This window comes from Spathaspora passalidarum (assembly GCF_000223485.1).
Source record: "Spathaspora passalidarum NRRL Y-27907 unplaced genomic scaffold SPAPAscaffold_2, whole genome shotgun sequence".
In the NCBI taxonomy this organism is placed as follows: Eukaryota; Fungi; Ascomycota; class Pichiomycetes; order Serinales; family Debaryomycetaceae; genus Spathaspora; species Spathaspora passalidarum.
In genome coordinates this window covers 644467-671322 of record NW_006767426.1, presented here as the reverse complement: position 1 = coordinate 671322, position 26856 = coordinate 644467, and the positions used below count along the sequence as shown (strand labels likewise).

The 26856-nt window shown below is 41.1% G+C and overlaps 11 protein-coding genes across 11 annotated transcripts; 3 read left to right on the top strand and 8 right to left on the bottom strand. All coding sequences in view use genetic code 12, as the record gives it.

The window, feature by feature from the left end:
- Positions 1-1298: 1298 nt before the first annotated feature.
- SPAPADRAFT_49064 (uncharacterized protein) lies at positions 1299-1752 on the top strand (the record flags this gene model as incomplete). The annotated part of the gene is made up of 2 exons (XM_007373498.1): positions 1299-1579; positions 1629-1752. 2 exons carry the CDS (start codon positions 1299-1301, stop codon positions 1750-1752), a joined length of 405 nt encoding a protein of 134 aa, XP_007373560.1.
- Positions 1753-1819: 67 nt separating this feature from the next.
- Positions 1820-2665, bottom strand: SPAPADRAFT_148284 (uncharacterized protein; the record flags this gene model as incomplete). The annotated part of the gene is made up of 1 exon (XM_007373497.1): positions 1820-2665. The coding sequence occupies one exon, from the start codon at positions 2663-2665 to the stop codon at positions 1820-1822; it is 846 nt and encodes a 281-aa protein (XP_007373559.1).
- A 389-nt stretch (positions 2666-3054) lies between these two features.
- Positions 3055-4664, bottom strand: GLK1 (glucokinase; the record flags this gene model as incomplete). Its single annotated transcript, XM_007373496.1, has 1 exon — positions 3055-4664. One exon carries the CDS (start codon positions 4615-4617, stop codon positions 3187-3189), a length of 1431 nt encoding a protein of 476 aa, XP_007373558.1.
- A 22-nt stretch (positions 4665-4686) lies between these two features.
- SPAPADRAFT_59382 (uncharacterized protein) lies at positions 4687-5190 on the bottom strand (the record flags this gene model as incomplete). Its single annotated transcript, XM_007373495.1, has 1 exon — positions 4687-5190. One exon carries the CDS (start codon positions 4951-4953, stop codon positions 4705-4707), a length of 249 nt encoding a protein of 82 aa, XP_007373557.1.
- An 894-nt stretch (positions 5191-6084) lies between these two features.
- On the top strand, positions 6085-11757 carry STT4 (1-phosphatidylinositol 4-kinase; the record flags this gene model as incomplete). The annotated part of the gene is made up of 1 exon (XM_007373494.1): positions 6085-11757. One exon carries the CDS (start codon positions 6085-6087, stop codon positions 11755-11757), a length of 5673 nt encoding a protein of 1890 aa, XP_007373556.1.
- Positions 11758-13368: 1611 nt separating this feature from the next.
- SPAPADRAFT_59381 (uncharacterized protein) lies at positions 13369-14975 on the bottom strand (the record flags this gene model as incomplete). The annotated part of the gene is made up of 1 exon (XM_007373493.1): positions 13369-14975. The coding sequence occupies one exon, from the start codon at positions 14043-14045 to the stop codon at positions 13719-13721; it is 327 nt and encodes a 108-aa protein (XP_007373555.1).
- A 480-nt stretch (positions 14976-15455) lies between these two features.
- FLC2 (flavin adenine dinucleotide transporter) lies at positions 15456-17834 on the top strand (the record flags this gene model as incomplete). Its single annotated transcript, XM_007373492.1, has 1 exon — positions 15456-17834. One exon carries the CDS (start codon positions 15456-15458, stop codon positions 17832-17834), a length of 2379 nt encoding a protein of 792 aa, XP_007373554.1.
- A 626-nt stretch (positions 17835-18460) lies between these two features.
- Positions 18461-19525, bottom strand: SPAPADRAFT_134094 (uncharacterized protein; the record flags this gene model as incomplete). The annotated part of the gene is made up of 1 exon (XM_007373491.1): positions 18461-19525. A coding segment is annotated over one exon (1065 nt), but the record flags the coding sequence as incomplete, so codon positions are not given.
- Positions 19526-19625: 100 nt separating this feature from the next.
- SPAPADRAFT_59379 (uncharacterized protein) lies at positions 19626-20860 on the bottom strand (the record flags this gene model as incomplete). The annotated part of the gene is made up of 1 exon (XM_007373490.1): positions 19626-20860. The coding sequence occupies one exon, from the start codon at positions 20855-20857 to the stop codon at positions 19643-19645; it is 1215 nt and encodes a 404-aa protein (XP_007373552.1).
- A 211-nt stretch (positions 20861-21071) lies between these two features.
- On the bottom strand, positions 21072-22704 carry ALK8 (Alk8p; the record flags this gene model as incomplete). Its single annotated transcript, XM_007373489.1, has 1 exon — positions 21072-22704. One exon carries the CDS (start codon positions 22680-22682, stop codon positions 21123-21125), a length of 1560 nt encoding a protein of 519 aa, XP_007373551.1.
- Positions 22705-24225: 1521 nt separating this feature from the next.
- ACO1 (aconitate hydratase) lies at positions 24226-26565 on the bottom strand (the record flags this gene model as incomplete). The annotated part of the gene is made up of 1 exon (XM_007373488.1): positions 24226-26565. The coding sequence occupies one exon, from the start codon at positions 26563-26565 to the stop codon at positions 24226-24228; it is 2340 nt and encodes a 779-aa protein (XP_007373550.1).
- Positions 26566-26856: the final 291 nt, after the last annotated feature.

The following is a 26856-nucleotide window of genomic DNA, read 5'->3' as shown; positions in this document are numbered from 1 at the left end:
AAGTTTGAGAAATGACTCCGTAATGTTTTGATAAGATTCTGGTTTGGAGAATTTGATGGTAAAGTATCTTTTTTAGTATGTTTCCAGGGTAAAGTTTGTTGTGTTGAGCGGATAGTGAACAATTGGCAAAATTATCGACAATTCAGAGTGAATTATCCACAATATTAGAAGTTTAAATGTGACCAGCAAGAGTGTTTAAGCTATAGGGTGTTTAGAAAGCTAATCTAAAAGGAACCTTTGTAAGAGAGGCTACCGAGAATAGGTTGCCTCGGGAAAACAGGGGGGGGGACCAGAGCCTCCCCACTTTAGAAGGTCAAGTCAACCTAGCGAGATCAATACAATGAGAAGTTGTCTCAACTATGGAAATGGCTGGAGGCCCGATATAAGAGCTATATGAGTCTCGGAAGCAAGCAGAATTTGGTGAGCATGTGGAACTCCTAGCTTGGTGCATCACAAGTTCCTAAATAATCCATAGTTTGGAGAGCCTCCTAGAACAGCAGCTTTGTGAGCCTTTACTAATCATAGGCAAGTGTGTTTAAAACAATTATAGCTAAATGCTTTGCTGTGAATCATGCAATTATCACCCTACAATCAGGGGACTGTTGATATATAATCATGAGACGATCAGACTATAAACATAGGTTCATTGTTTCCTAAAATTCGTAGGTTCATTTGCGCATAATGACACTAGGTTCACAAACCTTCAAAGGGAATTATAGGTTTGTTAAGATATAGAATTCTAATGTATACAGGCTTAATATATCATCACTTCTTCCTAGATTAAAAAGTATGATGCATAGTTTTTCATCTCATATCTTTTATGTAACAATTTGGGTAGTTTTATGGTTGATTTGGCTTGAGTGATGAATGTTCTAGGGTGTGAGCTGATACAGGGCAAAAATCTATCATCATGGGTAGATCATTGTACAAACGATGATTTACCAGTCATCAAAAATCGTTGTTTTAGAAACTTACAGAAATCCCATGTTTACAAAGCTTTTGGTTTATGAACTCATCAACACACACAGATTTACCAAGCTCAAATTTTGCAAGTTGATACTTACTACCCGCATAAAGACTAGACATTAGCATAATCCAGCAATACTGAGCACATGTAAAACAGGTTTGTGAATAAAAGGACAAACTTCACTTCCAGAGCAAATGATTGTCACTATCATCTTCTATCAACTTAAACTATTGGGTACATCTTATCTCGTGTTTACATTTTAAAAATGCTGCAAAAAAAAAGGTAAACAAGCTTAGACAACCACTTTCTTCTTCTATTTCTGACAATAAACATGACAGATATCAAGCCAGAAACAAATTCCGATATAGAGGCCTACTTAAAAGAAAAGGGAATCCTTACTGAATCCTACGACGACCCTGAATTCAACAAGTTAATCCAGGAATTAACCACCCACTTCAATTGGGATAAATTAGAAGAATGTTTTGCGTTTGCCCTTACCGAATATGCCAAATCAATAGAAGCACTTCAAGAAAGACTGGCTCTGTTGATCCGGAGACAAAGTGCATGGAGTGAAGTGCTTTGTGCTGTTGATCGAGACAAGAGTGTTGCTAGGTGTGTACTACAGTTAACCTCTAGGTAATTAACTTACTAACAAATACAGGATTCAAGTTTGTGGAGATCATATTCAGAATAAGCAAGCCAAGTTGAATGTCATGAAGGAACAGTTGAAGAAAGCAATTGGTCTGATCCGCGATCATTCAAGTTCAATGGAGAAATCTACATAACGTTTGTTTAAATTGCTATTATTATTATTCTATTAATTCCACGTATATATATATATATATATATATATTAAACAGCACAATAACCACCATCAACCTTGATATCAGCACCAGTAGTGAAACTAGAAGCGTCACTAGCCAAGTAAATGTAAGCACCGACTAATTCGTCAGTCTCGGCTTCTCTGCCCTTTGGTGTCAATGCCCACCACTTGGCTCTTTGTTCCTTAGGAATAGGTTCACTCAATTTAGTGTTGGTGTAACCTGGACTGACGGAGTTTACTCTAGCAAAACCAGAGAATTCCACAGCTAATCCTCTAGCCATGTGCAAGACAGCGGCCTTGGAGGAGTTGTAACAGGTTTGGTAGTTTGGAACATTGTTGATGTGGGCTGACATAGAGGCAGTGATGATAAAAGATCCCTTACCATTTCTCTTGAACACATTACCAACGTACTTGGCACAGTAGAAAACACCATGGACATTAACATCGAACAAACGGGTCCACTTGTCGACGGTGGAGTCTTCGTTCAAGATGGAACCAGTATACCAGGCAATACCAGCATTAGCGACAAACACATCGATGGTACCGAAATCTTCGACGATTTGATTGACAACTGATTCAACTTGTTCAGCAGAGGTGATGTCAACTTTGTAGAACTTGGACTTGACGTTGTAAGTTGAGGATAAGTGTTGACACAATCCGTTGTCTCCAGCGTAATCTAAAATGACGACGTGGGCACCAGATTGGGCGTAACCTTCAGCAATAGCACTTCCAATAGCACCTGATCCACCGGTTATGACGGTGACTTTGTCAGTGAGGAGGAAACGTTGGGCGAGGTTGGAGTTGAGACGTTCTGGTTTAGCTGGGATCACGTTAGATGTATCGGATTCTGGCTTGATGAATGATGTGAAGGACATTGTATTAGTTGAGATTATAGGATATTAGTTAATGATATTAAGAAGAATTCATTTTGAAACAGGAAGATCTGGGGGGGGGGTTTATATATGCTGGAAAATAGGGCTTACCAGGTCTCATCACTGAATAATTTTTGATTTAATTTATTTTTTTCCCCATTGTTTTAGATTTTCGGAAGAACCGCCCCAGGTTCGGCAGAATCAAACTTAGATTTATGTGGAGTTCGCAGCGGGTTATGTATGGTGAGAAAAAAAGCGCGCGTTGGTGAAAAAAGTGTGTGGATGACATGTAATTTACGATGCGAATATGCCCCCACCTGACACAAAAGTGGGCAGTGTGCATGTTTGATTGTTCCGGTCGGGAGAATTAAAACCGTTGGATCTAAATTTTGCCATGGCAAAGAAGTTGCTTAAATATTTACTTAAATAATCTTGTACATTAAAAGTCAAACTATATAACGTTTGCTCAGCTCAGCTCAGCTCAGCTCAGCTTTGCGCCGCATTGCATTGCATTGCTTGCTTTGTTAAGCAACAGTGCTGGCAGCCAAAGCAGCACCAACACCACTACCATCCTTAGCAATTCTCAAATGGATTTTCTTACCTGTACCCTTTAATGGATCGATGGCAGCCACAGCCTTCAAGATAGTGTCTCTGAAACATGGGTAGAATTCAACCACGGAACCATCACAACCAAATTCGAAATCACGGTCGTCATCCTTGTATTGGTCCTTGACCTTGGAAGCAATAGCAGCTAATGGGATGGCAGAAAGGTAGGCAGCTCTGTGTGAGATGGCTCTGGTGATTCTTTGAATGAGGACTCTTTCTTCCTTGGTGGTTGGCAATCTCAACACGTTTTGCATGATCAAACCAGACATTTGCAAGTCAGTGGAGTCATCGATTTCGATATAGGACAAGATTTCAGCATCAAGTTGCCATGGTTCCTTGACTCTGTGGGGTAAGGAGCCACCACGTTCAGCAGCTAAATCGACAAAGATGTGTCCTTGTTCAAACAAGTCAATGAGAACAACACGCAAGATTTCACCAAGGAACATACCTGAGATACGTTTTTCAAACAAGTGGTAACCTGGGTTGGCGGTTTCCTTGTCGACAGTGACATCCCATTTGGTATTTGGAAGGATACTCAAGGTGTTGTCGAATGATCCCCATTCGGTATTGATAACCATACCCTTGGCGCCTTCTGGGACTTTATCAGCAGTTAATTTGGGAATGTTTTCAATGGTTTCATAGTAAGCACCGTTGGTACCGGTACCGAAGATGGCACCGATTATAGTGTTTGACTTTGTCTTGGCAGGATCATTGACGTAGGCACGGGAAAGTAAAGTACCGACGGTATCGTTGGCAAGAGCAACGACTTTGACGTTGATACCCAAGATAACCAAGTTAGCTTGTAACAATTCAACGACATCACGGTCAACGGTGTCTGGGATATTGAAACCTTTGGTCCATCTGATCAAAGTACCTTGGTCCAAGGCGGTTTGGTTGACGGGGAAGGAAAAGGTGAACCCCAATTTCAAGTGGTCTTTAGATTTGGTGTGGTAGTCAGCATGGTGTTCTTCCAAAAACAGTTCAACCTTCTTGGCCAAGTATGAAAACAATTCTTCTGATTCTTCAGCATTCATGATTTCAACTGGGATTCTGTATTTGGATTGCTTCAATTCGAAGGTGTGGTCACCCTTCAAGTCGATGGAACAGACTCTAAAATTGGTTCCTCCCAAGTCGGCAGCAAGGAAGAGGCCCTTTTCCTTACCTGTTGGGATGGAGGTGACGTAGGCTGGGATCATTGGCATGTATTCTCTCAGAGAGGAAGGAGCGGCAAGCCCGGCTTCCATGGAGGAAAGAAAGAACTTTGTTGCCTTGACAATGTAGGCGTCATCAATTGAGAATTGAGATTCAATGTCAGAAACGATTGATTCAAGCTTAGCAGGGAGGGACATTGTTGTTGTTTGTTGATGATTCAAAAAAGAATGATTGAACTTTCTGCAGATGATGAAATATTTATGTGAAAAATAACGTTCTGGTCATCAACTGATGAACAATGCATGGACAGAAATTATTTTTAATTGTGCTCCTCCTCTCTCTCTCCCCAAATGCGGAATGTTCACCCACTGAGACAAAATCTCGGAAAATTTTACTCCGGAGATTTTCAGTGCCACCTCCAATATGCAGACTCCACAAGAACTAACTTTTATAGTCGTCCCACATTTTCCGAGCTTTTTCTGTGCGTGTAGTTTATTGTGGAGTGTGGGATACCCCTTGGGGTAGGGAGGCATGGCATTGGACGCCGTATAAACCTTGGTTTATGTGTGAGTGTGTGTGACTGACACATTCTGTAAGTGGAAGTGTTCCCAATGTGTGAGCAATCGATGGCGCTATATGCAGGAAGGTAATCAAATATATAATGATTGTGTAATAATTATTAAGCCAAGATTAATTTATCCGCGACACAGCTGACACAAAACAGGAACATCAGGCGCGCGACATAGATATAATATTAGACATGTGGTGGATACTGTGGACACCAGGAGATACTTGGAAGGGTAGCCAAGATAAATAGTGATCATGCAGTAAGTGTGTTGTTATATACTTGTGCGTGTCTAGTGTTATTCAATAGTAGTACTACTAGTGGTATTGGCCCTACAATATGCAAGCGATCTTACATATAAGCTGTTGTATTGGGGAAAGAAAAATGCTACAAATAAATACAGCTACTGTCGGGCTATTTATATGAACAGGTAGTAGCAATCAGATGGATAATGCTATATACAAGTTGTCAAGAGTTACATTTTGTAAAATCAGGTCAGGTTATTCTTAAATCTTATTTTTTTTTTAGTTAGTTTTTGCAGTAAAACTTGCGCATATGCGACGAATGTTTAGAACCACCCCCTGACGTACATACTGCATCCGTTCGCTTGGGTCTAAATAAACAAATTATCCTTGATTTTCCTAAACCTAAACGATGATCTATCTTCATCGGTATTAGTTAGGGATTACACAAGATCTATTCTGTACGATCAGATATACTTGTGATCGACCCCCCTCTCCTATTCTCCTATTCTCCCACTCTCCCACTCTCCCACTCTCCACTCTCCCATTCTCCCACTCTCCCCCTCTCCCCCTCTCCCCACCATTGATAATTCCCCTGTGATACTCAAGTGCGTACCTTGCATGGTAGTTACCTATAATGGGATATTTTCCATCAATTAGTGTCGTTGCGTGGAGATAAAATCGTCACTGACTGCATTGTTTTCCCAAATGGGAAATTTCTCTTAGCGGTGTCTGCTGTCTATTTTTCTTTTGAAAAAAAAAAAAAAAATATTAGCCAACCCAAAAACCAAACAGCAAACTCTCAACAGTTAACACTTTTAGCTACTACTTTCCCTTTAGTACTTTAGTTATCCAAGATGGACTTTGCTGGTATCTCCCGTGGATCCATCCGTGATCAGGCGTTGCGCAAGTTGGCCGAACTCACAGTCAACTATGATGCGTCCACGCTTAAAGAAATCAGTCCACGGATCTCCAAGCCTGATTTCCTGAAATTGTTAAGTTCAACACCCAAGGAGTATTCCAAGAACAAGAGCATGTCCCATGTCGCAATCTCCCTCAAGGAGTACCAGGTACTTTTATCGCTCTGTGAATCAACCGGCTTGGCATTCAAATCAAAGGACCAGTGCAAGGAGCTTATTGACAAGTTTAAAGCCTATTTGCTTGAATTACCCGACCAGCAATTCGCATACAATATCTTATCCCAGGCCGTGACTATATCCCCCTGGGCGTTGCTTGGTGAGAAATTGACCATGGCGTTGATCAATCTCGGGTTCATGTATGGTGAATTGTACATGGAAGACGTGATTGACATTTTCCACGAGTTTATTGAAGGGTTCTTCTATACGGCTGAACCACAACTCTCCAACTTTCTCTCATTACTGGGGGTGTTGCAAGGGTTGGCCACCAATGCCAGGTTCTTGACGGTGTCCCCTCGAGCATTCAAGGTGTTTACCATGTTGGACTCGGCTATTGACAGTGAAGAGTTTTTGACAGACGTTGAAAGCTATTGTGAAGAGCTTGCCGAAGAACCTCCCCAAGAGTACGACACGGTGTTGAATCGCGACTACTTTGTCAACTTCTCCCCCATTATGTATTTGGAATTGTTGGCTAAGATCATGTGCCAAATCATCAATGCCATTATTGAAAACAAAAACAACTCCTTATTGCACTGCATCTTGAGTAAAGTTGCTTCCAAGTATGACGACGTTGATGAACTGTCGAATGGAACCTTATTTACTCCTAATTTGAACTTTTCCAGATATCAAATGAACATCATCAAGACCCTTTCCGATTTGGCATTGCAGAAGTTGGAATTCTTAGACCGGGGTGAACCATACATTGTGTACTCGTCGTTTAAAAGATTGAAGTTGGGTTATTTGGCTAAAAGTCACAATCTTCAGGTGTTGTCCTGTGGGACATTTACCGACAATTGGGATCTCAAGACTCTGAAACGGTTGTTTAGAACTTGCATCAGCATCAAAGAAGTGATGCTTGATCTGGACTTGGGACTTACAGTGTTTGAATTTGGTAGCTTGCTCGTGTTTAAAGATGCCACTGTGGGTCCATTATTAACTCGAGCATTCAGTTCGGTTATGGCTAACCCAAGATTGGATCCAAGTTATTGTTTGCAAGCCAGTAAGAGTGTCGGTTTGTGCAGTAAAGTATTGTCTCAAGATGCTGTAGTTACTACCATTTACTCGTTGACCAATCTTTTATTTGTTGGTTATGACGGGTTTGATGCCAAGAGAAAGACCAGAGCTTCTCATAACAGTACAATCTACAGCGGAACACCTAATGGATATATTGATGATTTGCAATTGCCTTCACCTGCACACTCGGAAATCTCCAGTTTCCTGTTGAACAGATCAGTTGAATTTGACGAACATGACTACAGAAAAGTATGTGAGAATGCCATCACCGCCATCATTGAAGTTTGCCAAGAGTGTAACGATGAAACCATTCCTTCATTGGCCTGTACCATTCTTTCCCAGAAGATCTCCAAGATTGAATCACCAATAGGTACGCTTATTCTTCGTGGATTAACCTCATGTGCCCCATTCTCGCAACGTGAATTCATCAACACCGTTCGTTTACTCAATCGACTCAGTTTGGACGCTTTGGAACACCGCAAGACTACCTTGTTGTCTAATTTGCAAGAGGCGCAGATTTCCTTGGCCCGTAAGTTGAAGGTGCAATACTTGAACCACCAGCTGGACTTGTACATGACGTACTTGGACGAGATGTTAACAGCCATAATCAACAAGGGTGATGTACAGCAATTGGAACATCATCGACCACATACCGAGATCCGAGAAATTGGGGACCAGATTGCCATCTACTTGAAACCATTGGCGGAAATGTTGCCCGATGTGACTAAATCGGAAGAGCCATTGAAGATCACCAGCACCCATACCATTGACTTGTTTAGAAACATCTGGTTCAACATGGTTGTTCACGGGTACAACATCACCTCCAAAAATTGCCAAGATAACATCAAAGAGTTGGAACGGATAGCATACAACACTCCACCATTAGCCTCGGAACTTTCTTGGGACAAGACTGAAACTAGTTTGGACTTGAACACCGTGCTTAGAAGAGGATCCAGTAACCATAACGTGAAAGACCATAGACAGATCCTTGGAAAGATCTTTGAAATCCATAGAACCATGTCGTACCCTAAGCTCATGTTCTTGGCTGCTACCGTGTTTGTCGAATCGCTTAGAGTAAGAAGTGGTGATTGCTCAACCATATTGCTTTATTTCCTGGACCCCAGTGTCAAAACCAGTGGTGCCGACAAGTACATTTCCCAAATTGCATTCCAGATCGTAAAGGATTACATCCAATTGATCAACACTGGTGCCAACAAACAGTTTAGTTCCGATTATATTGCTGAGCAGCTCACGAATATGCTTGTGTTGTGCAGCCACCCCATTGAGGACTTGCAAGATTGTGCCGTGCAATGCTGTGATTTGTTGATTAATAAAGTCAGTAGTGCTCTTTGTCACAAGCGCAGTTTGTTTAGTTTGTTTGACTTGCTCACTTTGTTGTTTGACAGTTTGATGGATGCAGACACCCACCAGTATGAACCCACCACGACATTTATTGCCAAGTGTACCGGTATTAAGTTGTTATTGTCGGATGACTATCAATGGAGAAGTGCTACATTTAAGAGATTCCACGATAAGCTGAAGTACTGGATGAAGTTGCTTCTCTACAAGTGTAACATCGATGTTAAATCGTTGATTCAGTCATATGTGTCGTCGACTCAGGAAAAGGAGGTGGAATTTGAATCAAAGATTCAGTTTGGGGTGTCGTTTGCCCTTGAAATGGCCGGAAGTATATCCAGTCATGATCGTGAATTGTCGTCGATTTCCTTGTACAATTCTGCCAATTTGGACACATTACCTACTATCGTCTCTCAGTTATCCTGGCGTAACCATTTTATTGCTGAGATCATCAATAAGCAACCACTTAGAACCGAGGAAGAAACTAATAAGGCGTTCCGGGAAATCAGAGATCGTGTATATGATGCAAGAAACACCATGTCTGAGCAAACCAATGACAAAATCATTTCATTGCTCGTGGAAATCGCAGGCTTGGTCTTGTTTAACGATTCAAACCACGGTGAACTCATTAGATACATCGTTGAGCTTCCCTTTGCTAAATTTGATAAAAAGTCCATGAATGTCGCTACTGCTATCTGGTTTGTGGTTATGAAGGACAAACCTAATTTGTCTACGTTATTGCTCTCAGAAATCGCCAAGAAATGGGAGGAATCAATCGACTTATCCCAGGGGATGTTTTCACAACAGCACGACATTGACAACCCGGAATTCAACAAGATGGAGTATGCTCCTACAAATAGTCCACGTGTGTACAAATTAGCTGACCAGACCAACGCCAGCTTCCAACCCCATTTGGAGATCATCAAGTTGTTTAGATCCAATTTCGAAGCTACCCTTAACCAAAGTGATCATTTGTTGAAAGTGTTTACCCGGTTTGTTGAGTATGGTTTACGCAGAATGAATGTGGCCAGCTACCACCCTTTGGCAAGATTGCCCCGGTTTGAATTGATTAGATTTGCTTTTGACGTGTTGAACTACCACAAGAAGTTGGGCAGTCGTCTGAGTTGTTCCCTTACGGAACTCATTCTTGATGCTGGATTGAGTTGGTTTAGACAGAGAAGTCAGTATCCATTTGGCCGGGATGCACTTCGTTTCGAAAGTGTGTTTTCGTTGTTGAAAGACGTTGCTAGATTGACGGATCATTTGAAGTGTAGTAGTTCCCAGGTTATGAAACAGCAGATTTTGCTTTATTTCCTTGATGATGAGGTGTCCAAGTTTAATGTCTGGTTGAACTGCTTGAACCCACGGGATACCAGAGGTACATATATTGACGATCCAATTCAAAACACCCACATCACCAAGGCCTACGAGTTTGATCCAATCCTTGCTGTCAATCTTTCGCTTCGTTATAAAATCAAGAACTTAGATGAACAGCTCCAGAAATTAATCACGGATAATCCACTTCCTGCTATTCACTACCCTGACGCTGTGCAATATTTCATTGGTATTAATGCCGGTACGGCTATGCCCTCACACCATTTGTTATTCTGGGCCAAGCTTTGTCCAATTGACGCCATCACGTTGTTTCTTCCACCATTTGGGTCCAACCCTTATGTCCTTCAATTCACTATGAGAAGTTTGGAATACCACGATGTCAATGTTACCTTCTTTTACGTGCCGCAAATTGTGCAATCGCTACGCTTTGACGCCAAGGGATACGTGGAAAGATTCATATTGGAAACCGCCAAAGTGTCGCAGTTATTTGCTCATCAGATCATCTGGAATATGCTTGCCAACAGCTTCAAAGATGATGAGAGTACAGTGCCAGACGATTTGAAGCCCACCCTTGACAAAATCCAGCGCGAGATGATTTCCAGTTTCTCCGCTACCGACAGAGTCTTTTACGAGAAAGAGTTTGGGTTCTTTAATCAAGTCACTGGTATTTCTGGTAAGCTTAAGCCGTATATTAAGAAATCCAAGGCGGAGAAGAAGGAGAAGATTGATGAGGAAATGGCTTTGATTCAATTGGAGCAAGGTGTGTACTTGCCCTCCAATCCCGATGGTGTCGTCGTTGATATAAACAGAAAGTCAGGTAAACCATTGCAATCGCATGCCAAGGCACCATTTTTAGCTACATTCAAGATTGAGAAGGAGGACGAGGACCACAATATAATCACCAAATGGCAAAGTGCGATTTTCAAAGTCGGTGATGATTGTCGTCAGGATGTGCTTGCACTTCAGTTGATTTCGATGTTTAGGACTATATGGAGTGATGCTGGTTTGGATTTGTACGTGTTCCCTTACCGAGTTACTGCTACTGCTCCTGGATGTGGGGTCATTGACGTGTTGCCTAATGCTACTTCGCGAGACATGCTTGGTCGTGAGGCTGTCAATGGATTGTATGAGTACTTCATTACCAAATTTGGCGGCGAGAACTCAATTGAGTTCCAAAAGGCGCGAAACAACTTGGTGAAGTCTCTCGCGGCATACTCGGTCATTTCATACTTGCTCCAGTTCAAGGACAGACACAATGGTAATATAATGTATAGTGAAGAAGGTCACGTTTTGCACATTGATTTTGGGTTCTGTTTTGATATTGTCCCAGGTGGTGTTAAGTTCGAAGTTGCTCCGTTTAAACTTACACGTGAAATGATTAATGTGTTGGGTGGTAGTGATACCAATACCCAGGCATTCAGATGGTTTGAAGAGTTGTGTGTCAAGGGGTTCTTGGCCTGTCGTCCATACATGGAGACTATTGTGAGAACAGTGACACCCATGTTGGAGAGTGGATTGCCATGTTTTAAAGATACTACTATTAAGAACTTGAGAAGTAGGTTTGTTCCTGGTAAGCTGGAAATGGAAGCGCTGGCCCATTTTAGAAAGTTGGTTAAGAAAGCAATGGAGAGTTTCTACACTAAAGGGTACGACGAGTTCCAAAGATTGACCAACGGTATTCCTTATTAGATATATTTATTATGTATATTGTTTATGAATATTTGTTTTACACTGTAATGATATGTACATCTGACCCTTGTCTTTTGATAAAGCAGTAAATCTCATTTAAGATAACTGTATCTAGATAAGGAAAGCGGCCACCTGCTAGTATTCGTTCGATTAAATGCAAGTTACGTGCTTTGTCAGCTTCAGCAAGTTTAAACGAGTATGCTTTATCTATCCAGTGGTTTGCCATGTAATGATGGATCCGACTCAGCAAACACAACCGGGTCAATGATTTCTCATGTGCGCTTATGGCCAGTATAACCGTGCCATAATCAAAGAAATCGATTTTACTGTAACTAACATCATGTAGACACAAGAATCTTAACCCGGGTGGGAAATGCTTTACCGCTTCATAAGGTGTAGTTCCCAGACCACGAAGAAACAAGTTTTTGAGGTTATGGAGATAAGGAATTATCTTGGGCAAACCTAATATAGAATCATCAATGGAATCAAAACCGAATGTTTCGACCATTTCAAGCTGGAATAGTTCAGGTACATCCCTGAAAATGTCATCTTTAACTTTGCAACTTTTCAAGAGCAATTCCCTAAGTGGTAACTTGTGAATATTCAATTTAAGTCCCGTGATTATTTGCTGTATAGCAGACACGTGTAATATTTCCAATCCTGTTAGTTTAGGAATGATCTCAAATGAAGCTGCATTACACCAGCGGGAAATATGCAATTCTCTACAGTGGTTGTCATCAATATGGTCTTTCAAAGCGCGATAATTCTCATCTCTAAGCACCAAACTTTTGACTAGCTGTTTATTACGGTAGGCCATCTCACCAACATCAGTGTCAAATTCATATGTCACCCCTGGCAACAGGGCCATGGTGTGAAATCCGCTTGGTTCTAAGCCATCGGACAATACCTCCTTGATCAAATGAGTGTTCTTATTGGTAGGAATCTCGTTAATGAACTTATCTACTGACTTGACGATTGTGTATTTGAGATAAAACAGGGTGTAAGTATAGCTTGAGATGACATATTTTATATAGTTGGAACCTCCATTGAGATATATCCTACGGTACAATTTCTCAAGTCCAAACTGGTACAACCGTTTGTTGGTCTGCATTAACAGGAGCACATCTACTTGATTAAGAAGACTGAATATTTCTAGAATAATTTCATCGGGTAGTTGCAATAGCTGAAAGCTATCTTCATCTACTTTGAATACGTCCTTCCAACTATTAACCATCTTGCCTTTTAGTTATCTTGTACCTGAAGTTTGCCGACAGCGGGCCGAAAAAATACAGGGCCATGCACGACTGTTTTACACGTACATTTCATATAGACGATTTAGATCTATTTACAATCTAATGGTTACGTCATAGGTGTGGTTCGTGATACTTTGGCAACGTTAGCAATGCTGCAAAATCAAAGAAAAGGGCACCACTGAAATCTGAGCATGTTTTAGTGCTAGAGTTGATGTCAATACCCCTGACATTTCTTGTGTTAACGTTAACGTTGATGTCAGGCCAATCACTAGTGATAGTTGATGAAATACTGTTGTGATGTTGATGTTACCTATTTCCAAACACTTGGTTTTCCAAATTTTTTGGCGTTTACGGGTTTGGCTAAGTTGCTGCAAATGGAAACTACAGTATTTTCCCTTATTTTTCATATTACTCTGATAAAACAATCCATAATAAGGAGAAACAAAAGTTCGTACCACAGCCGATCAAATTGTTTACACTAAAGTACCATGCATTTCGATATCGGAGGTGGTATGAAGAAAGTCCCATGTGGTAAGAACTATTACTATAAATTAGTATGAGTTATATTGTGGCACTAGTATGAACGACAACAACAACAAAAATACTGCATAAAAGGGGAATGGTTCTTCTTTGTCTACTGTCTCAAGTTTGTCGCAAGTTTGTCGCTTAGACATAGATCTTAAGTTATGATATCAATATTTAAATCATCTATAAAATGATAATAAACAAAGTGCAAATATTCGAGTCTAAAGTTTTCATCATTGTAATTTTATTAACAATCATAGCTGCATCGTTGACATATATAATTAAAACTATTATTAAAGCTAGTACAATAGGCGCAGATGCTCTTGAGAAGCGAAGCTTTCGGAAGTATGTTTCACTTAGTATTTTGGCTGGTATAATGATAATTGCGGGTGCTACTGTTGCTGCTGCATGGATACCTATAACATGTGCAACGATTGGGTCAGGTTGTTGGGCTTTAGCTATTGGAACAACAGTATGGATAGTAACTTGGGCAATAGCAACTGTTGTCATTTGTGATTATAGTAGTAGTAGAATTGGCATAAAGGGTGAGTAATGAGTTCTGCTGTAGTTGAGTCCAGTGGGTGGGTGGGGGAATAGTTATGTACTTGTTACTTTTGACGGTAATGTGATAACTTTGGCACGCTGATGTGCTTGTGGGTATGGTGAAAATTGTGTGATGTGTTTCTGAATAGGAATATTTGTAGTGTTATAAGTCGGGTGAACCGACTGAGACACTGTCTGGTGAACAGGTTGAGCGAGTTTTTGGTAGTCTCATCGAGAAGTTTCAATAAAAGAGAAACTGGTATCTTCAACTGTGAATGTATCTGTCTACTAGCTGGTTCATCTTGTTTAGCCCAATAAAAGTTACAGTTCTGATTACGACAAAGTGGGGCGAAAAAAAATGCAGGGCTATGCACAAATGTTTTTTACCATTACATTTCGTGTGGACGATTTAGATCGATTATGATCTGGTGGTTACATCATAGGTGTGTTTGTGATAGTTTGACGATGTTACTGCTATACGGCCATATATCATCAAAGGGGCCTCACGAAACTTTCCTTGAACTTTTCTTCACTTTATGTAAACCAGTGATATCGCCATGAAGCACAGCCAACTGCCAGTTCGCATAGTGTAACCTCGTGTGCTATGTCAATGTGACATTGATTGTCATCATACGCGTATTTGGTAAATTTCTTGGTGTTTACAAAAATTGCTGCAAAAGGAAACAACAAGAGATCTTGGTGAGGTGATCGCGAACAGAAATCTATATATTGACCACATGATGCATTACGCAAGGAGTGCAGCACATCGACCACCCCCATGTTGCAGCGTGATGCCCAACGAAAAAAAACCGTGCTCATAATTAAATTACATCATGCACCAAATAACCTCTGATAAGCGGGTAGTCTATTTATAGAATTACGCAATGTCACACATTGCACAAAAAAAAAAGAAATCTAGTAAAACCAAAAAAAAAAAAAAATATAAATCCCTATATAAAGTGCATTCTTCTTGTCAACTGTTTCAAGTTGTTGTCTATGCAGGCTGTGCATTTTCTTGTACATATACTAAAGAAAAAAATATTTTTTAGTACCTACAGCTAAAATAAATTCATTTCCTACACGGAAAAAAAAAAAGTTCAAATCACCACTGATCAACTTTAACTGCTGTCTGTCTACACATAGTCCACCAGACATAGCCTCGTTGACATCGACATATTTACACAATCAAACAGGGTAGACACTTTGTATTAACCATCTGATAGATTCTGTATACCAGTTAGACAAACATACACAGATACAGACTCAGACTCAGCCACGATAGCAAATCACAGCACTGCGATCTGGAGGTACACACATTTGTCCCACATCAACATCTAGGAAGTATACACACATATACACACACAAACAAATATATCCATGAGATTACTTCAGATACTAATTGCCTTCTGGCTAAGCCAGACGGTTATGGCCGCCAACCACATCACATCAACGTCGCTTTTGACCTGTATGGACAACTCACAATTCACAGCCTCCCTTTTCCAAATCTACTTCTTCCCCGACAACAACACCTTCACATTCAACGTCAACGCCATCTCCTCCATTGACAACAAAAATGTCACTGCCAACGTCAACTTGATTGCTTATGGATTGAACATCTTGCAAAGAAACATCTCTCTTTGTTCGTTGGACTACCAGGATCAATTCAATTCAAAAAACAACCCCTTGTGTCCCTTAACCAGTGGTCACTTGGATTTGTCTTCGCTGTATGAAGTCTCCTCATCAGTCACCAAGGACATCCCTGGTGTTGCTTACACCATTCCTGATTTAGATGCAAGAGTTAGAGTATTGGTGTATGACTCAAGCAACAACAACCAGTTGGCTTGTGTCGAGGCTGTCCTTTCCAATGGTAAAACCGTGCAGACCAAATACGCCGCATGGCCAATTGCGGCTGTGGCTGGTTTAGGGGTTATTACATCCGGGGTAGTTTCCGTCATTGGTCATTCCAGCACCGCAGCCCACATCGCTTCCAATTCTATGTCGCTTTTCGTTTACTTCCAATCGTTGGTCATCACCGCCATGATGGCTGTAGCCAGAGTACCACCCATTGCTGCTGCGTGGGCCCAGAATTTCGTGTGGTCCATGGGTATTGTCAAGTTGGGATTTGTTCAAGATATCGCTAATTGGTATGTTCAATCAACTGGTGGTACTCCCTCCGATATTTTGAGATCAAACTATATTTCTGTCTCCGTGCAAAAGAAACTTAGAATGGTCAAGAGAGCCGCCATGGGAGTTTTAAATCAAATCGACTTCATTCCAAATATGGGCAAAGTCAATTTTGTCAAGCGTGCTGATATCTCATTAGATCAACAAACGTTTGGACTTGGTGACAAGTTAGATCCAAAACTTTACACCATTGATGAAAAGGACAAGGACATCTCCGGGAAGATCTTGGTGTTGCGAGGTATCCAAAGAGTGGCTTATCTTACCGGAATTGAAATCACTGACTTGTACATGACTGCCATCATTTTCTTGTTCTTTTTCTGTTTTGTTATGATTGTTTGTTTGATGCTTTTCAAGGCCGTGATTGAAATCTTGATTAGAAGTAAGATTATGAATGAAGGGAAATTCAACGAGTACCGTCAACAATGGGCCTCCATTATCAAAGGTACCATCTACAGATTAATGGTACTTTCTTTGCCACAAGTGGCTTTATTGTGTCTTTGGCAATTTGTTGAAAGAGATTCCGTGGGTACCATCGTTGTTGCCGTATTCTTGCTTGTTATTTGCGTGGTTTTGTTATTCCAAGCAGCAGTCAGAGTCTGGATCAAGGGAAGAGAATCGGTACGTGAATTCAAAAACCCTGCTTACTTGCTTTTCGGAGACGGGAAATTCCTCAACAGGTTTGGATTCCTTTATGTTCAATTTAGAGCTGACTGCTACTACTTTGTCCTCGTCACTCTTATCTATATCTTCCTCAAGTCGTTATTTGTCGCTGTTTTACAACATCAAGGTATGGCCCAATCGGTGATTGTCTTTGCTATTGAACTCGTTTACCTTGTTTTACTTTGTTGGATCAGACCATTCATGGATAAGAGAACTAATGCGTTCAATATCACCATTGGGGTCATTAATACCATCAACGCCTTGTTCTTTATGTTCTTCTCGAATATCTTCCGTCAACCACAAGTTGTATCGTCCGTCATGGCTGTGGTTTACTTTGTCCTTAATGCTGTGTTTGCTTTGTTCCTTTTGCTTTTCACTATCATCACCTGTGTTTTAGCATTATTGTACAAGAACCCAGATACTCGTTACCAACCAATGAAAGACGACCGTGTTTCCTTCTTGCCACGATTCGGCAAGACCGACGACCAAGTATCTCCACAACAAGATATGGAGCTTATGGAATTGGGAGCTACTGCCATGAAAGGACATGAACATGGAGGACCTGAGACATCACCTATTGGTGCCAAGAAGTACGAAGAAGACGAGTCCGTATACGGTAGTGAAGCCTACCATCCTGTAAACACTAACTCGTCGTCCAACATCTACGAAGATCCTTCCAAACGTGACAGTTTTATGTTTGATTCTGATCCAATCCAGCCCAACTCCACCATTGTTGGTAATCCATACAATGCCGCCCAAAGCAGGGGAGGATTCAGCTATGGATCGACTCCTAACCGTGGTCCCTCTGGTGCGTCCAGCTCGTACCCAAGCACCACTGGTGGTCCACAGAATCCGTTCAATCAACTGACGGGTTATGGCGATAACAGCGGAAGTCGAATGGATTATATATAGATTTGTTAGTGTATTATTCTTTTTCTTTTTTTTACATAGAAAATTATATGTTTTATTTGTTAGAACATCTATAGAGGAGTGTCGCCGTCGTTGCAGAACTTGGGTTCGCCAAAAATGCTGTAATGGAAGATGTTGTACCAGGTTATCGGCTGGCAGTCGGAGTTGGAAACTTCCTCTCTTCTTTTCAATGGTTGTTGAGTGGCTAAATTGACCACCTGGCTGTATGATCTCAGTCTAGGCAGTTCAGCACGGACGCTTTCCAATCGGAGTAATGATAAGGGGATGGAAAATGATCCATCGGAATGAACAATTGATGTATCTTCGTAGTATTGGTTTCTCTTGTTGACGTAACCGGTGATATCCTCATTATTGTAGATGGCTTCTGGTTGAACTTCTGCCTCGGGTTCTCCGTCTGACAATTCAATTGCATCCTCCGCTTGCTCAACTTCATCGTCTGCTTGTTCAACTTCATTATCTTCTTGTTCAACTGCATCTTCTTTATCAAATATCTTCGGGTGGAGTTTATACTTGGACACAGCCGCAGCCTTCTCCTTAATCTTATCAGCAAGTAAATCAGTCTTGTCATCCAAATGGTCCAACTTCAGTCCCACCTTATCAATAAACTCTGTCTTGCGGCCGTCCAACTTATCAAGCACCAGCTCCTTGACATCGTGGATCCTCGTGATTGTTCCATCGAGCTTGTTGTCCAACTTCTCATCGGCCTTCTCAATTACAGTCTTGGGTGAATGGGCCAATTCATAACTAATATCATTGAATTTGTCAGTCTTGACACTCAACACATCATGGATCTGTCTTATTGCCTGGGTCTCTATCTCCCTCTTGTCACCAAACTTGCTGTGGAAATGTCTAGGAAAATCATGCAAGGCAGGGAACACGTGAACGGACTGGTCGTCTTTGATCTTCAAACAGTAGCTCTCGGAGGATGTAAGGGTGCAATACACCGCATGCACTAAGTTGTCGTAATTCACCCGTGTCAACCAGAGGTTAGCAAACCTGTCAAAGAAACTCAGGATGGAATTGAACCGGCCCTCAGAAGTCAAGTAGTTCTTGATGGTAATTATTGGAGTGTGTTTGGATCGTGGAGTAGTTTGGTTGAACATGAATACCAACATTGGCTTGTTTCCTGTGACCAGCTCTCTGAATATTGGTAATTTACTTCTGGGTAATGTGACTAACTCCAGTGAACTTGATAGATTCAAGTGTGAACTAGGAACGACCATGTAATAATCCAGCAATTCTAACCAATGTGGCAATGCAAAAGGAACACTTCTTCCAAGCAACTTGTGAAACCCTGGACCTTTAAAGTTGGAAGAAGGTACTGGTTCACTTGAATTGAATATGAAAAACGACTGGAAATCCTTGGGAACAACCACTTGATCGACACTGGTCAAATTCACCCATTGTTGCTTTCCTTCAAACAAGTAAGATAGTCCTAGATTGGAAAACAAGGCAGGATGCATTAGCTCACGGGGAATGAATGTCAACGTTTCATGGATGGACGAGTTTTCATAAGTGTGGTCGGAAATAAGTGATTGTAAACTAGTGGATAATCTGGTTTTGGTTTCGCGGAGGTTCTCAAGGGTGGGTCTGACGACGGACCATTCCTGGGGGAGTAGGAGACTACTAACACTCAATATGTGTAATAGGATGAAACATAGAATGAATTTCATTGTTTGTATATGTGTGTGTTGTATTAGAAAGAGATTAGTTTGTGGTTGCAAATTCTTTTTTGCAATTTTTTTATGAGGTTTGCGACTACGCCAGATAAAGAAAAATGATACGCTTTATTAAAATGTATATACCAATATCTTATTTCTCCCCTTGTATTGTTCCTTTTCCCAGTCTTCAGTCAATGCAAACATCTCACCATTCTCATTGAGGTAAAACTCTTTAAGATCCTCTTCCTTTTCAGTGACAATGCCCCTCTTGTTAAACTTATCGTCCAAGCCCTGATCGCTATAATCGAAATTCAATTCCTGTAACAAGTTTAACCTCAGGATGTACAATGTCGTTACAAACATGATCAAGTTGGTGAGCCAGAGAAACATGGATATAATAATGAATGCCCCAACTGCCCTCCTGAGTTCCCATATTTGGAAGTACGCATAGTTTGGGCTGGGAAACACCACAGAAACAATAAGGATAAATGCCACTAGTTTCATGATTGTCACCGCTAGACAGTAGAAGCTCCCATTTCTTCGTTCGTATGTAATAGCCTGGAAAATCAACAACAACGATATAATCAACCCCATGACCCCATCAGCGATAAAGTATCTATATACATCCACAGGGATCATAGAATCGTTATCCAACAACACTGACGAAATGACAATTTCAATAATACAGAACATGATTTCAAACAAGTATATGAAGAAGTTGACCGAGATTGTAATCTCCTTCCCGGCAAAATCAGGCCCGAATCGATCAGCATGGAACTTAACCAAGGGACGATTCATCACCAGTTTGATCAAATCTTGTTCAAGTTGTTTCCTCTTTGATGATAAACTGCCTACTTCCGCATCGGCAAACTGGGCCCGGCTCTTTTCTGCTTGGGGTTGTGGCATAGGTGGTAGGTCATTTTCGGGTACGTTCTCGGGAATTCGGGGCGGTCTTACCAGTTCTTTAGGAGGTGGTGTAGGGCCAACGAGTAAATTGGGGTTGTCCTGGGGCACTTGTACACCTACTGAAATATGCTTCTTTCTAATTCTAACCAACGACTTAGGCGTCGGCGGATCAATAACTTCAGGCAATGACGAAAGATCGTGTTCGTGCTCTGCCGGCGTCTCGACGGTGGGTAGAGGCAGGTATCCTCGATTATCCCGCTCATCGATCCTGCTGGAATACAATGGAATGATTGTATCCAAGGTCAATTTGCTTGAACTGATCTCGGAAGGAGTGACAGATGGTTTGCGGAGGGGGATGCCAGCGCCTTCATAATCGAACCGTGATAAATCACTTACGACTCGTTGCTCATGGCCACCGTATGGTCTGAATTGGGCCATAGCTTTACTGTTCTTGATTATTGCACAATAATGAATTAGTTCATCCAATAAAATAATACTTGGCTGGATTTTGAAATCTGGTTAATGGGTATAATAACCAATGCCTGTCCCAATTAGGCAATATGTAAATACTGCAAATTACTAAACCGCTTTGGGATGTATGCACAAAATGGCTGCAGGCAAAACAAAAAAAAATAAAAATAAAAATAAAAATAAAAAATATTTTATAAATTGTTTGCATAAATTACATCGTCTAATACATAAACTACTTCTCGAACTTAATAGGAACACCATCTTGTAAACACATAGTCAAATGCACCAACTTTTTCGGAGGATATTCTGTGCCTGGTTGTAAACTCAATTTACTGTAATTTTGTGCCAAGCGGGCAATGACATAGGAGGCTTCAGTAAGCGCAAACTGTTGACCTAAACAGATACGTGGACCTCCATTGAATGGTAAGAATGCCCATCCTAATTTTCTCACTTCTGGTTCAAACCATCTGGTTGGGCGGAATTCTTTTGCGTCCTTTCCGTAGTAAGTTTCGTCAAGATGAGTAGAATTGATGATGTATCCCACATTTTGTCCCTTTCTGACCAATACTGGAGACTTACCGTCTGGGCCACCACCACGAGGCAAGGTGGTGTTTCTGTTGGCAACACGGCCATTTCTTGGCACACTAGGATACATTCTCAAACTTTCATTCAACACAGCCTTCAAGTATTCACACTTCTTTAAGTTTTCAAATGTGATTTGTTCAACTTCAGAGTCACCAAAGTGACTAATAATTTCCTCACGCAATCTAGACCACATGTCTGGATTTCTAGCCATTTCGAAAAATACAAATGATAATAATCCAGCAGTGGTGTCTCTTCCAGCTAACAAGATATTCAATGATTGATCACGCAATACTTTTGGATCCCTGGTTTGTTTAACCAATTCATACAAGAAAACATAACCAACTTGTTTTTCAATTTCTTCAGGAGAAGCATCAAGGGCCATCTTAACATAGTGATCACTGAATTCATGCACAGCTTTGATACATTCCCGGAACTTTTTATTGTTGACTAACCAATACATCTTTTGCAATAACGAACGGGTGGAAAGGTACATTTGCGCCTTGTTGAACTTGGCGGCGAAGTCGGCCCTACCAGCAAAATCCAATTCCTTCAGCGAGTAACCCACAGACTCATCACGTAAACTACCAACAGATTCCCCAAACAAGAACTCAGTGGCTGAGTCAACTGTAAATCTAAAAAATAACTCTTGAATGTCAAAGAATTGTCCTTGGTTCTTGGCAATGTGCTTTTGCAACACTTGGAAATGAGGTTCCAAGGCACGGACATGGGCGATTTGTTCACGGGCAAACTGTGGTCTTAACATTGCACGAGAGTGCTTCCATCCTTCACCGTCTAAAGTGAAGATCCCTGATCCTAACAAGGGGTCGAAAAACTTGAATCTTAAACCAAGTCCAAAATCGTCAAACTGAGTAGACAACAAAGCTTTGATGTTTTCTGGATCCTTGGTAACAACTAATTCAGTTCCGAATAGTTTAGTAGTGAAAGTGAACACTTCTGGATGGGGCATGTTTCTAAATCTAGCGTCGTTGAATTCAACGGCTCTACCTTCGTTCTTGGCTTTCAAAGCTTGTGCTCCGGCTTTAAATCCCATGAACCCGTCATATGATGAGTTGGTGAAGGGTTTGGCACCAAGCTTGTTCATCAAGTATTGGGTGTACAAGTATTTACCTGCTAAGTGGCCAATAGCCAACACTATCAGGGTGATCACCCAGTGTTCAAGTGCAGTCCTGAGGAGATTATCAAACATTGTTGTCTAGCTGTAAAAGAATAGCAACTTGAATATAAGATGAATGAAAAAGAGGAAATTTGTGATCTTAAAAAGGATTGTTTCGTAACGTCCATTCAATTTTGTTACGAAGTGGTACCTTTCATTGTGTTGCTTAATTACATTGTTCTGTACAAGCTATTATTATTTGGAAATACCCTATTGGGCCACACACTCCAAAAAAAGAATCATTCCCTACGGTTCCCCTCCAGTTTTAAGTTTACGGTTCTCCACTCGGTAATCACGATCAAAGTAGGCTTTTCGTGTGCATGTGTCTTAATCTAAACATCGTACATTAATATCCCTTGGATTGTCGACGCATAGATTAGGGCGATCGGTCGCACCTACATATAAATCTTAATAAATATGCCATTGTAGATTTTGTGTCAACATTGTCGACTAAATGGATCTGCCCCTTTTTTTTGCGTATGGCACAATTCCAAAGTGGCCCGCCTTTTGTTTACTTCCTCGGTTAAGCCATGGTTCTAGTTTGTCTTACTGTCGTTGTTTCGGCATTTCTAGAATGCCGTTACAGCACCTCTTATCTGCTTCGTTATCGTTCCCCGCCTTGGACACGTTCTTTCTGTTTACGCTTACAAGCATAGACGAACACTTGTACGCCCTTCCGGTTCTATAGTTTCGCCAGTTTAGACCCGTTAACAATACCCGAGACCCCCCTCCTACCCTCTCTGAAACTATTCTACTGGGCAACTTTGTGGTATTTCACATTGACCAATTGTACCCTCTTGATTACAAATTATATGCAGGTTCCATCCTTGTTTAGGAAAATAACCTTTGTTAAATGTTTAACTTGTATAAGCTGTTTTACATAATCTGTTATCTGTTGGACAGCTTGGTTATCCGATTCGGACTGTGAGGGTGTCGGACTGAATATTCCTGAAATGCACAGCTGCTAGAATATAACTACAATTACATCATAGACAACACAATGCGCCAGAATGCCGTGCGTCTCTCCTAAACTGTCTTCTTCATTTCAAGCCCATTCAAGGTGATCAATATCAAATAAAATTAATCTCCCCTTTCACCCCATTGTAACATTACCTGTCCATCCCAACTCTCAGACAAGAGTACTTGGCCTGGTTAGCTCAATAGCTAGAGCGTTTGACTTTTAAGAAACAACGATTTCTTAATGGGTATCAAAAGGTTTCTGGTTGGAGCCCTCATCTTCGCATTAGACGTATCTTTATAACTCTACCAGTGTTAATAAAAATATGTAGTCATCGTATATGTGTTCAGCTTTTGCAGTTGTAGATTTAAATTTACGCTATGCAATATTATTATGCACAACCTTTTGTTCCTGCATAAAAAAAATATTTTCGCCAATGCTCCTTTTTCAAGTATGTACTAGACACCACTTTACGCTGCGTATATAACGCTAGTTACCATCCAATGATATCGAAATCTAAAACAAAGGAAGTGCTGCTACAGTAGTCTTCAAATATACAATTGTTACTCTTATTGAATAAATAAATATAAACAAAATTTAAAAACACGAGGTCAACACTTAAGCCTTGGCCATCTTGTTCAAAGCAGAACCAGCCTTGAACCATTCAATTTGTTCAGCATTATAAGTGTGAGATAATTCGGTTTCCCAAGTAGCACCGTTCTTTGGGTGAACTCTCAAGGTCAAGTTCTTACCTGGAGCCAAAGTGGTTAAACCAACCAAGTCAACAACATCGTCTGGGTTGATCTTGTCGTAGTCAGCAACATTGACAAAGTTCAATGGCAACAAACCTTGCTTCTTCAAGTTGGTTTCGTGAATACGAGCAAAGGACTTGGTGATGATGGCGAAACCACCCAAGAATCTTGGTTCCAAAGCAGCGTGTTCTCTGGAAGAACCTTCACCAAAGTTTTCGTCACCAATAACAACCCACTTGTGACCAGAGTCTCTGTAGTCAGCAGCGGTTTGTGGAACACCCTTGTATTCACCAGTGTAGAGGTTCTTGACTTCGTTGGCCTTACCGTTTTCAGCATTGATAGCACCAATCATATAGTTGTTGGAAATGTTTTCCAAGTGACCACGGTATTTCAACCATGGACCAGCCATAGAAATATGATCGGTGGTGGTCTTACCAACAGCCTTGATCAAAATTGGCAACTTTTCAGCATCCTTACCGTCCCATGGCTTGAATGGAGTCAACTTTTGCAATCTGTCAGAGGTTGGTTCAATGATGACTTGAACAGAGGCTCTGTCTTCTGGTGGAGCTTGGTAAGTGTTTTCACCTGGGTCGTAACCGTTGACTGGTAAACCAACACCAACTGGTTCCTTCAACTTGAATTCGTTACCTTCAGCATCCTTCAAAGTGTCAGTGATTGGGTTGAAACCTAAGTCACCGGAAATAGCGTAAGCAGTAACCATTTCTGGGGAGGCAACAAAGGCGTGGGTAGCTGGGTTACCATCGTTTCTGGCAGTGAAGTTTCTGTTGAAAGAGGAGACAATGGTGTTCTTTTCACCCTTCTTGATGTCTTGTCTATCCCATTGACCGATACATGGACCACAAGCATTGGCCATGACAACACCACCAAAGTCTTCGAAGGTCTTTAATTGACCGTCTCTGGCAATAGTAGCTCTAACTTGTTCAGAACCTGGAGAGACAGTGTAAATAGACTTGGCCTTTAAACCGTGAGCACCAGCATCAGTGATGATGGAAGCAGCTCTGGTCATATCTTCATAAGAAGAGTTGGTACAAGAACCAATCAAACCAACCTTGACTTCCAATGGCCATCCGTTAGCAAGAGCGGTTTCCTTCATCTTGGAAACTGGGGTGGCTAAATCTGGGGTGAATGGACCGTTAATGTGTGGTTCCAAGGTGTTCAAGTCAATTTCAATAACTTGATCATATTCACAACCTTCATCAGCAGAAAGGAAGTCCTTCTTGTAAACGTTGGCAAATTCAGCAATCTTGGATCTACCAGTGGCGTTCAAGTAGTCAACCATGGAGTTGTTGAATGGGAATACGGAAGTGGTGGCACCAATTTCAGCACCCATATTACAGATGGTACCCATACCGGTACAAGAGAAGGTTTCAACACCGGAACCGAAATATTCGACAATAGCACCAGTACCACCCTTGACGGTAGTAATACCAGCCAACTTCAAGATGATATCCTTTGGAGAGGTCCAACCAGACATTCTACCGGTTAACTTAACACCGATGATCTTTGGAGCCTTCAATTCCCATGGCAAACCAGCCATGACATCGACAGCATCAGCACCACCGACACCGATAGCCAATTGACCTAAACCACCAGCGTTTGGAGTGTGGGAATCGGTACCAATCAAAAGAGCACCTGGGAAAGCATAGTTTTCCAAGACGATTTGATGGATAATACCGGAACCTGGCTTCCAGAAACCCAAGTTGTACTTGGCACAGGCAGAAGCCAAGAAGTCGTAAACTTCCTTGTTCAAGTCAATGGCTCTGGCTAAATCCTTTGGACCACCAACTTGAGCTTGAATCAAATGGTCACAGTGGACGGTGGATGGAGTAGCGACTTGTGGCATACCAGCGGACATGAATTGTAAAATGGCCATTTGAGCGGTGGCATCTTGACAAGCAACTCTGTCTGGTCTCAACTTCAAGTAAGAGACACCTCTTTCGATATCTTGACCGTGAGGGTCATCCAAGTGACCGTATAAAAGCTTTTCAGCGTAAGTCAATGGTCTGTTTAATCTAGACTTGACGATTTCAACATTTTCAAGATGCTTCTTGTATTGAATGAAGGAGTGAGTTTCCAACAAGTTTTGGTTGACTTGAGAATCTCTGGTCAAAGCAGCAGTTGCCAAACAACGAACAGCCTTTGGGACAGCAGCCTTAACTGCTGTTTTAGAATAGGTAGACAACATTTTCTAACAATTCAATTGAATGGATTGATGAAGAAAAAGGAAAAGGAAAAAGGAAATCCAAAAAAGAGGTAAAATTACTGAAACAATTTCAAGTAGGAATAATTGGTTGATTTAAATAATGGAAATGAGAAAATTTTGAATGAAAGAATTGAAATCTTAATGGGCTTGTTTTTTTTTTTTGTTGTTGGGATTATTTTCTGGGAAAACCGGGGTCTTTCTATGTATGTTTGGATGTAACACCTTGTAAATTTCGGATTCTTTTACCGGTTGTCAGAAAACAAGCCAATTAAA